General features: G+C 41.1%; 1 protein-coding gene across 1 annotated transcript; it reads right to left on the bottom strand.

Moving 5' to 3' along the window:
* Positions 1-2,333: 2,333 nt before the first annotated feature.
* Positions 2,334-4,858, bottom strand: LOC124883181 (E3 ubiquitin-protein ligase TRIM21-like). The gene is made up of 2 exons (XM_047390167.1): positions 4,766-4,858; positions 2,334-4,620 (listed from the first exon to the last, which is right to left on the bottom strand). The coding sequence occupies exon 2, from the start codon at positions 4,574-4,576 to the stop codon at positions 2,924-2,926; it is 1,653 nt and encodes a 550-aa protein (XP_047246123.1). The 5' UTR covers positions 4,577-4,620; positions 4,766-4,858; the 3' UTR covers positions 2,334-2,923.
* Positions 4,859-11,631: the final 6,773 nt, after the last annotated feature.

Below are 11,631 nucleotides of genomic sequence, written 5' to 3'. Positions count from 1 at the left end.
CGGATCCCAGAGTCACTGTTAAAGCAAAGAGAAATAAGGTTATTGAATTAATCCGGCTACGAAGGACCAATAATGTTAGGTATTATTTAGTCAACTCAGAGGCAAGAACGATACAGTCAGAGTTACTTGCAGCAAGGGTAGCCCACTTTGCAGTGCAACTACAAAGTTTTGACACCCTATCTATTTATATACACAATTCAACAGACAGTTCAGACAGGGTGTATGTGTGTGAGACAGAAAGGAGGCTGGTTCTCACGAAGATAACGATGATCTCACACACACAGGGAGGAAGGCATAGTGCAGGTGCCTTGCAACACAAAGTTTTTGCATGAGTGATAACAGGTTTTCGCACCCATCCAACAAATGTGAAACATGTATTGTTCTCTGATGAGTCCACCTTCACTGTTTTCCCCACATCCGGGAGAGTTACGGTGTGGAGAAGCCCCAAAGAAGTGTACCACCCAGACTGTTGCATGCCCAGAGTGAAGCATGGGGGTGGATCAGTGATGGTTTGGGCTGCCATATCATGGCATTCCCTTTGCCCAATACTTGTGCTAGATGGGCGCGTCACTGCCAAGGACTACCGAACCATTCTTGAGGACCATGTGCATCCAATGGTTTAAACATTGTATCCTGAAGGCGGTGCCATGTATCAGGATGACAATGCACCAATACACACAGCAAGACTGGTGAAAGATTGGTTTGATGAACATGAAAGTGAAGTTGAACATCTCCCATGGCCTGCACAGTCATCAGATCTAAATATTATTGAGCCACTTTGGGGTGTTTTGGAGGAGCGAGTCAGGAAATGTTTTCCTCCACCAGTATCACGTAGTGACCTGGCCACTATCCTGCAAGAAGAATGGCTTAAAATCCCTCTGACCACTGTGCAGGACTTGTATCCCCGTCTGTGGAGAAGATCTCTGGTGTGCTGCTACCTCCCCTCTAGCTTCTGAATGCAGCAGGAACCAGAGCTGCAAACATATCAGGCTGGTGCTGAAAGGAACGACGCATTGATCTACTGGGGAATGTACTCCCAAATCTGCTTGTTTGTTCGCACCATGGTCCTGGAACCTCTCTGTCTTCTCCTCCACCAGCTGTGCCAACAGCAGACTCTGGTCCTCTGTCCAGTTTGGTTACCCCCACCTATATTTTTTCATTTTGTTGTGGCCGTTTTGCCAAACCAAACCACTTTATACAGGGTAATCACAGTACAATGCTCACAGGTGAGTGTGCACATTAACTGTGGAGGTGACCAAATGTATTCTTAACCAGAAGGGACTTTTTTACTTTTGTTTTACAGAGCAACGTAAGGTCCGTTGTGGTTTATTTGTGTTATTTGAATTTCTCTGAACTGTTTAAGTTGATATTAAAACACCATCCATCCAAGCATGTGTGAAGAACAAACAGACTGTTTTAGGTTTTGTTTCACATGAATGTTTATTCAGTGAAGTATGCAGGCAAAGGAACCACTTTTTCAAAACATTTGCTTTCATTATCTTGCAGTCAGTATTTTTCCAGGTGAACTAGTTATTCTAGTTCTTTCCTGACATGATAAAACTCTTAGTTTATAATGTTTTAATCCTGCAGTGTGATTTTTCACAAACAATAGCGATGGTAAGTACTTGGACAAAAAAGCATAAAGAAAGTAGTTTCAGCACAAAGTCCTTTGGTGTTTGCAGCAAGATGCTGCAGATCTTTTATAAGTCTGTTGTGGAAAGTCTGATCTCTTCTGCCATCATCTGCTGGGGAAGCAGCATCAGAACCAGGGACTTAAAAAAGTTCAACAAGCTGATAAAAAAGGCTGGTTCTGTTCTGGGGACTCCTCTGGAACCTCTGGAGATCATTGTGGAAAGACGGATTCTTCATAAAATGAAGAACATTATGGAGAACCCTGACCATCCTCTTCATGAGACTGTCCTACAACAACAGAGTGTCTTCAGTCAGAGGCTTCTTCAGATCTGCTGTAAGACGGAGCTACAGGAGATCCTTCCTGCCCACAGCCATCAGCATCTCTTTGAAGAAACCTTCATAATATGATCTACAACAACATTTAATTTCCCTTTGGGATTAATAAAGTATTTTTGAATTGAATTGAATGTGTAAAAATGTGCTTCCTTTCAGCTAGATGAATGGGTTATGACTACAATGTGCTGCTGGCAGTAAGCCTCAACATAAACAGAAACTTGTCAGTATCCTTTAAGAAATCATATTTCAAGTTTACTCTCAACTGTCATTCAGATCAGATTAGGCCACTGAATTGGTTCCCAGTTTGATGGAAATGAACGTTTTTCAATATTTTCCAATACCAGAAAAATGTGTTCTTTTACAACAATGTTTCTGGCCAGAAAATTGCTTCCTCTCATTGTTCTCGGTGCTATATTAATGGTGATCTACAAAATCTCATCAACATATATTGATGAAACTGTATTTTTCAACACCTTCTTTATAAATGACTGAAACTTATCAAATCTTTGATAAATAAAATGGCAAAATATGAAATTATGCAGATAATTTCTAATAAAAAGACATTTTTACTGAGTATATTGCTATAGTATTTTTCCATAAACATTTATTCTTGCATTAGATATCCATGTTATATGTAAAGACGAAATTACACGTATTTGTAGTTTTATTACTCTACTGCTGTCTTCCAGTTGATCCTTTTACTTTTCCTACCTATGTATCTTCTCCCTGTATGCATTCTTTCTTTGTTATACAAAGGAGAACAGTTTTTCATGATGTTTTCATTAGACTTATATTCATTAAAAATTTATATTTTGTATAAACATCCCCATTATTATTATGCATGTAAGAAAAACACCAAGAGTCAAAGTTCTGCTAAATACAAAGTACACCCAATAAAATTGCACATTTGCATTAAATCGAAAAGACAAAAAGACCAATAAATGCGGGACTTTTCTCAATGTTGAGAAGAGATAATAAGAGGAGCAGAGTTCCTGCCATCATCATTTGGACCTGGACTGAAGAATGGGTAGAGTGTTTCAGTAAAGGAGCACCCAGAGAAGGAATGTAGCAGAACTGCAGAATCAACATCATAAAATGATACTTGACCCTCTTCATAATCCACAAACAGCCGCACCGTATCTGGTTTATATCCCACAGACAGAGGAACCGGTTTGTTAGTGAGAGCAACAAACTCTTTTTTGTTCTGGAGACGAATGGTCCAGTAGCCATTTTCTGGGTTTAGGTTCAGTTCCACCTTCTTGTTGACTGATTCTTTGGTAACTCCAAGAGTCCAAGCAGTCTTCCCTTTAACCTGAACATCATAGTGAAATCTTCCACAGGAGAAGCCCTGCTTCCCCAGGACATTAATAGCGGGTTCAAATCTTTTGGACTGGTACGGGAGTTTCTTCCAGACGTCTCCATGGTGGACCCGTTTTCCATCGTCTGACACAACGAGTGCAGGATGTGCCGTATCAGGATCCAGAGTTACATCCACGGCAAACTGGTGGACGTTCTTCGTCTCTGCGTCCCGCAGCTTATTCATTGCATTTCTGATGACCTCCGTCAGCTGATTCATGGCTCTCACCATGGCTGTCCTCGTCAATCCTTCATATATTACCGGACAGATCCTCAATTGGGTCCAGTCTTTAGTCGGTGGAACGGTGTTCAGAACTGGAAAGCTCTGGAGAAAGAGGAGAGGATCTTTGGAGAGCTGCTCCAGCTGAACCTGCCTCCTCTTCAGCTTAGACCTCTCCTGCTCCAGCTCAGCAATGAAACTCTGAGCCTGCTTCTCCATGGCTCCCTGCTTTTCCTCAATCAACCCAATCAGCTCAGCCTGAGCTTTCTCTAAAGTCTGAATCATAGAGGTGAAGATGTGGACCCCATCTGCCATCTCTCTGTCCGCAGCCTCCTCGCTGAGTTTCATTGAGTGTTTGAGCTCCTGGATCTTCAGCCGTCTCTGCCAGATCACCTGTTGGATCCTGGCTTGTGTTTTCCCAAGCTCAGACTTCTCTTCTTCGTATACGTCTTTCACAGGAACCACCTGGTGGAACCTGTGGCTGGAGGTCCAGCATCTCTGACAAATGCTTATTTGTTCATTCTTGCAGTAGAGCTCCAGAGGTTCATGGTGCTCGGAGCAGATGTTCTCAGTCTTTTCCACCAAAGAAATGAGCGATGGATTCTCGTTGCTGTTAAGTTTTTGATGGAAATGTAGGTTAGCTGTGAAGAAAAGGAGCACAGCCACCAGGGTAACAGCTAACAGCAAACAGCACCTTGAGGACAGGTGTTTAGGTCCAACAGGAAGATCACAAGAAGGTTTTCCTGGCATCACGACAAGCTGCTGTGGGCTGTTCCTGGCTTTCCTTCCTGCAGACTGCCTGTACTGGACAGCCAGCTCAGATATAAACGTATTCACCCCAAGCGTGTGCTTCTTTTCCACCCGCTCCTTGCACATGGGGCACTGCCGCTGAGGGTTCGAATTCAGATGCTCCAGGATGCAGCTTCTGCAGAAGTTGTGTCCACAGGGCAATGTGACAGGATTGGTGAACACGTCCAGGCAGATGCAGCACCAGAGATGCTCCTCGGTGAGCTGATAGTTGGCCACAGACATGATGCTCGTCTGAATGCAAGAAAAGTCAATGATCCTTCCTGCTCCTGTATGGATAAAAAACAAATGCACAGCTTTAAATACAAGAGAAAGGTTGGATTCCTTACACACAATCTTGCAGATAGAACAAACAACTTCAGCAGCGTTTCTTTCACTGCCTGTCAGATGTAACAGTACACAAAGCTCACTTACCCGGTCAGGGCAAGTATTAGAACGTGCTCCTGGAAACAGACATGCCTTCTGAGGCGAGTCTGCTGTCTTTAAATAAGACAAACAAGAAGCTCCTCCCCTCCCTGACAGTAAAAGCACAACCAGTGACATAACAGTTAAACGTATGAATATGAATGATTTAAGTGTGCCAACTTCTACACCTTGAGGGTCCTGCAAGTCAGTTCATGTGACAAGAAGGCAGAAAAACTCTACATATTTAGTATATCTAACTTACTTAAATTAAAAAATGAGTATTGTTGTGAAAATGGGTGTAAAATCAAAAGTGAAAATTGTCTGCAGAAATTGTTAATATTTGACTAAGTTGTTTTCTCTCTACCAAATTATTTCTCATGGTTATAGATGACAAAGAGACGACGGGTATAAAAACAGAAATCTGCAGTTGTTGCTTTGACATTTGCGCAGTGTTCTTTTAACCTTGAAGCTGTGCTGAGGGATCACAGCAACTAAAGACACAGTTCGTGAAGCTTCACAGACAAGATCTCCAAGTCTGTCTCAAAGGGATTACCGTTTAAACGTTGGTAACGTAACACCGACTGTTTTCTGAGGAGAAGCCCTCCTCTGTCAGGGAGCACAAATCAGTTCACATTGATTCTTATACCATCACCAGCTGATGTTTATAAATTCAATCAGAGCTTTTCAAAAAAAGGCATTTTTGTTTTTCTTTTTTCTTTTTGTAAAAGAATCATTTTATGCAGCAGTAGTTATGAAACACAGTTCTAAGGACTGATAAATTAATTCACCTTAAAAATTGATGCAGGAAGTGGTAAAGTAAAAAGAAAGAAGGGCATGATCCATAGCACTGTTCACACCTGGTGATTTATGGATTACATTTACTGGTGAATCCACTGCTGAGAGAATCAACGGGATGAACGCTGCAGTATATGGGAGTGACTCTGTGAGCTCAGATTCAGCACTATCCATCAAAACTCACAGGTTGACAATTTCAAGCACAGAACCAAAGAACTGTTCAAGATGGATGGGTGGAATATCCTCAACTGCTTGAGTCAAAGGGAATTCATAGCTTTTTGGGGGCCCAATCAATTGTGAGACAAATGTTGTAATCTGCAAAAGTTTGCATGTTTTCCTACTTCCCTTTTTGTCCAACAGTTTATAGAGTAAACATCTGTAACTGTGCAGAATGAGTAACCTAACTGAAGAATGTAACTATTCAGTGGTGTGCATGAATGCATTCAAATAACATTTGAGAGACTGACACTTTGTCTTGTTATATAAACATGAACAGAGCAAGTTCTCCATGGTGCAGTTAACAGGTATTTTATTCAGGAGTGAACAAAAGATGTAACCTGACAAACGCCTAAGGCAAGTTTTAGCTTCTTCAGAAGGAACAAAGTTGCAATATTTTCCCTGAAATGTAAGAGGTTGGTAAGGTAAGGTAAGTTTATTTATATAGCGCTTTTCAGTATCGAGACACTCAAAGCGCTGTACATACAATTACAATACAATCACAAAGAACACAGAAAAACAAATCAAATGCTAAGAAATCTAAAAATCTATGAATCCTGAGAAATCTAAAAATCTCTGGTCAATATTACAATGATACAGATAACATTAATAATCCTTTGGGTTTTACTGGTAAGAGCTGGTTCTAAACCAATCTTTCTAAAGAGGTAATTATATCATTAAGTCCTCTATGTTGGGGAAAGCATCTTGTGCTGAGAAGTCTCATCATTCCACTAAATTCTAACTAGTGAAGCGGAGTCACTGGTACAAAACAGCTTTAATCCACATTTTCAGGTGCTAATAATATATTGGTTTTACTGGTACTGAAGTTGAACTAAGTAATCTAATTAAGAAAGCTGGGTCATTGGTGTAAGAGCAGCTGGTAAAATCTATGAAAAGTAATGAAATCACACATTTAGGTAAAGTAAGATAGGAGGAAAAAAAAAATCATATTTCAGACTCTATTCTTAACAGAATAGAGTCTGAAACAGTACAAAAAAACCTCAGCAGGGGTAAGCAACACACACATAAGTAAAGATTCAGTAAGTGTACGGTGGAATCTTGAGGGTGTGAATATTTAAGTCTGAATGTGTTTGCAAGAATTAGACCGTCAACACTGATAGAAGCGCCATTGTCCTTGAGAAGAGAGGTGGAAGTTTTATCAATCGGCTGCATAGTCCTATCAGCACACAGCTGGTAGGGGAGTGCTTGTGATTGTGTTGATCGCTCTACAGACTCCATCCAACATTGCAGGAAGCTTTGGAACGCTTTGAACAGCTGCCCACGTTTTGCGAATCACTCGATAAGCTAGGTAACTGCTGGCGACTGCTGTTGTTCTGTGCTAAGACACAATTCAGGCGGTTAAACACACACATCTGCTTTCATGGGCATGCCATTGATAATAAGAATGTCTCTCTTTAAACGTAACAATGTTAAGATTCATGCCCTAACCATGACAACGGATGGATTATGCTGAAATGTTTCTGCATTTTAAGTTATAAACTATACAAGTGCAGGCCATTTAAGTGACAATGGCTGGATTAAATGGCAGCTCCATTGTTGTGAAAAATAAAATCGTTTAAACTGTTTTTTTGGCATTCGTTTTTTATAAACACACCTCAGCCTGACACACCTCAGCCTGACACACCTCAGCCTGACACACCTCAGCCTGGGATGACGCCTGACCCTAAGTCTGCCTCAACCTCCTCCACACGTCGCAGAGGACGTTGTTAGAGGGACGCCCCAGCTCAAGTCATTGGGCGGCTGCTCTCCTGGAGGCTGCCGCCTTTGCTGTCTGAAGGCAGCTGTAGTCTCCTCCTCTTGCTGCACCATAACTGCGGCTGTTAACTTTTCTTTTCGCTTCTCCCTCTTATCCTGCCTCTGTATGTCTCTCAGCTTGCTCTGTTCCAACCATTTTTCTGAGAGTTTATATTCAACCTTCCTTTGTTCTTTCTTTTGTCTCTTTTTAGTTTTCATTATTTCTAATTTTAGATCCCCTTGTAATTTTAAGACAGCCTTTGTTTCTAATTTGCCCAAAAACCCATGTTTTTTATTACACCTATGGCAGATCATGCCTGCTCCTTCCACATAATTCTCCATAAATTTTACATCTCCCTCCAAATAATTTTTCTGTTTACTTTGTTTTTTCCCCATTATGTTTTATGTTAGTTTAATTGTAGTATGAATGTCCCAGATAAAAGGTCACTGGCATGAGACTTTAAGGAGAGGACATTAACACGCCCTTCTACTGCGACTAATTTGCAGCGGTGTTAATTTTCTGGAATGAAATCTGACCTGAATCTCCAAAGTCACCAGTACGTAGTTTTAATCTGGGCAAAAGAAAACACAGGACTAGCAGAATCCTGTTGATTCTATTAAAATGCTTAGTCCTCCATATACACACACAACACAGTCACACAGTTAGTTTCAGGTACCTTGTAATTTTTTCTAAGGTAACTTGGTGTTATTTTATGAGCTCAATTTACTCTGTTCTTTTTACTTTTATAGTGCTTATTCTGTTCCCTCGCAGGGGAATAACCCTTAGTCGTTTTATTTGGCCCCCTTCTTTTATTTGGCCCTACCATAATTTGTCACTATTCCTTTCACGGTGGAATAAAACCTTCCCAATGCAGCGTCCTTTACCGGCGACACACTACCAAACGACGTTTAAGTACTTTTCTTCTTTTATTTATATAGCGCTTACTCTATTCCCTCGCGGGGGAATAATCCTCAGTCGTTTTCTTTAATCCCCTTCACGGCGGGATTGTACCAAATTTGTCACTATTCCTTTCACGGTGGAATAAAACCTTCCCAATGCAGCGTCCTTACCGGCGACACTACCAACGACTGTTAAGTACTTTTCTTATGAACTGTATTTTAAAACTGTCTCACCTCGGAGTTGACTTCTCGGTGACTCTCTGAATCCTGTGAGAGTCACCCCGCGCCGAGGAAGTCGATAACCCACAGGCCAGGTGTGAATTCACACACACCGGGACTTTCAGCCACTCCGGCTAATGGAGGCTGTGCAGCGGTGCTTCGCTCGACGTCAGGCTTCCCCCACGGATCCCAGAGTCACTGTTAAAGCAAAGAGAAATAAGGTTATTGAATTAATCCGGCTACGAAGGACCAATAATGTTAGGTATTATTTAGTCAACTCAGAGGCAAGAACGATACAGTCAGAGTTACTTGCAGCAAGGGTAGCCCACTTTGCAGTGCAACTACAAAGTTTTGACACCCTATCTATTTATATACACAATTCAACAGACAGTTCAGACAGGGTGTATGTGTGTGAGACAGAAAGGAGGCTGGTTCTCACGAAGATAACGATGATCTCACACACACAGGGAGGAAGGCATAGTGCAGGTGCCTTGCAACACAAAGTTTTTGCATGAGTGATAACAGGTTTTCGCACCCATCCAACAAATGTGAAACATGTATTGTTCTCTGATGAGTCCACCTTTACTGTTTTCCCCACATCCGGGAGAGTTACGGTGTGGAGAAGCCCCAAAGAAGTGTACCACCCAGACTGTTGCATGCCCAGAGTGAAGCATGGGGGTGGATCAGTGATGGTTTGGGCTGCCATATCATGACATTCCCTTGGCCCAATACTTGTGCTAGATGGGCGCGTCACTGCCAAGGACTACCGAACCATTCTTGAGGACCATGTGCATCCAATGGTTTAAACATTGTATCCTGAAGGCGGTGCCGTGTATCAGGATGACATTGCACCAATACACACAGCAAGACTGGTGAAAGATTGGTTTGATGAACATGAAAGTGAAGTTGAACATCTCCCATGTCCTGCACAGTCACCAGATCTAAATATTATTGAGCCACTTTGGGGTGTTTTGGAGGAGCGAGTCAGGAAATGTTTTCCTCCACCAGTATCACGTAGTGACCTGGCCACTATCCTGCAAGAAGAATGGCTTAAAATCCCTCTGACCACTGTGCAGGACTTGTATCCCCGTCTGTGGAGAAGATCTCTGGTGTGCTGCTACCTCCCCTCTAGCTTCTGAATGCAGCAGGAACCAGAGCTGCAAACATATCAGGCTGGTGCTGAAAGGAACGACGCATTGATCTACTGGGGAATGTACTCCCAAATCTGCTTGTTTGTTCGCACCATGGTCCTGGAACCTCTCTGTCTTCTCCTCCACCAGCTGTGCCAACAGCAGACTCTGGTCCTCTGTCCAGTTTGGTTACCCCCACCTATATTTTTTCATTTTGTTGTGGCCGTTTTGCCAAACCAAACCACTTTATACAGGGTAATCACAGTACAATGCTCACAGGTGAGTGTGCACATTAACTGTGGAGGTGACCAAATGTATTCTTAACCAGAAGGGACTTTTTTACTTTTGTTTTACAGAGCAACGTAAGGTCCGTTGTGGTTTATTTGTGTTATTTGAATTTCTCTGAACTGTTTAAGTTGATATTAAAACACCATCCATCCAAGCATGTGTGAAGAACAAACAGACTGTTTTAGGTTTTGTTTCACATGAATGTTTATTCAGTGAAGTATGCAGGCAAAGGAACCACTTTTTCAAAACATTTGCTTTCATTATCTTGCAGTCAGTATTTTTCCAGGTGAACTAGTTATTCTAGTTCTTTCCTGACATGATAAAACTCTTAGTTTATAATGTTTTAATCCTGCAGTGTGATTTTTCACAAACAATAGCGATGGTAAGTACTTGGACAAAAAAGCATAAAGAAAGTAGTTTCAGCACAAAGTCCTTTGGTGTTTGCAGCAAGATGCTGCAGATCTTTTATAAGTCTGTTGTGGAAAGTCTGATCTCTTCTGCCATCATCTGCTGGGGAAGCAGCATCAGAACCAGGGACTTAAAAAAGTTCAACAAGCTGATAAAAAAGGCTGGTTCTGTTCTGGGGACTCCTCTGGAACCTCTGGAGATCATTGTGGAAAGACGGATTCTTCATAAAATGAAGAACATTATGGAGAACCCTGAGCATCCTCTTCATGAGACTGTCCTACAACAACAGAGTGTCTTCAGTCAGAGGCTTCTTCAGATCTGCTGTAAGACGGAGCTACAGGAGATCCTTCCTGCCCACAGCCATCAGCATCTCTTTGAAGAAACCTTCATAATATGATCTACAACAACATTTAATTTCCCTTTGGGATTAATAAAGTATTTTTGAATTGAATTGAATGTGTAAAAATGTGCTTCCTTTCAGCTAGATGAATGGGTTATGACTACAATGTGCTGCTGGCAGTAAGCCTCAACATAAACAGAAACTTGTCAGTATCCTTTAAGAAATCATATTTCAAGTTTACTCTCAACTGTCATTCAGATCAGATTAGGCCACTGAATTGGTTCCCAGTTTGATGGAAATGAACGTTTTTCAATATTTTCCAATACCAGAGAAATGTGTTCTTTTACAACAATGTTTCTGGCCAGAAAATTGCTTCCTCTCATTGTTCTCGGTGCTATATTAATGGTGATCTACAAAATCTCATCAACATATATTGATGAAACTGTATTTTTCAACACCTTCTTTATAAATGACTGAAACTTATCAAATCTTTGATAAATAAAATGGCAAAATATGAAATTATGCAGATAATTTCTAATAAAAAGACATTTTTACTGAGTATATTGCTATAGTATTTTTCCATAAACATTTATTCTTGCATTAGATATCCATGTTATATGTAAAGACGAAATTACACGTATTTGTAGTTTTATTACTCTACTGCTGTCTTCCAGTTGATCCTTTTACTTTTCCTACCTATGTATCTTCTCCCTGTATGCATTCTTTCTTTGTTATACAAAGGAGAACAGTTTTTCATGACGTTTTCATTAGACTTATATTCATTAAAAATTTATATTTTGTATAAACATCCCCATTACTATTAT

This window comes from Girardinichthys multiradiatus, chromosome 17 (assembly GCF_021462225.1).
Source record: "Girardinichthys multiradiatus isolate DD_20200921_A chromosome 17, DD_fGirMul_XY1, whole genome shotgun sequence".
NCBI lineage: Eukaryota > Metazoa > Chordata > Actinopteri > Cyprinodontiformes > Goodeidae > Girardinichthys > Girardinichthys multiradiatus.
Note: the sequence above shows the minus strand (reverse complement) of the source record. Positions and strands in the feature narration are given on the sequence as shown.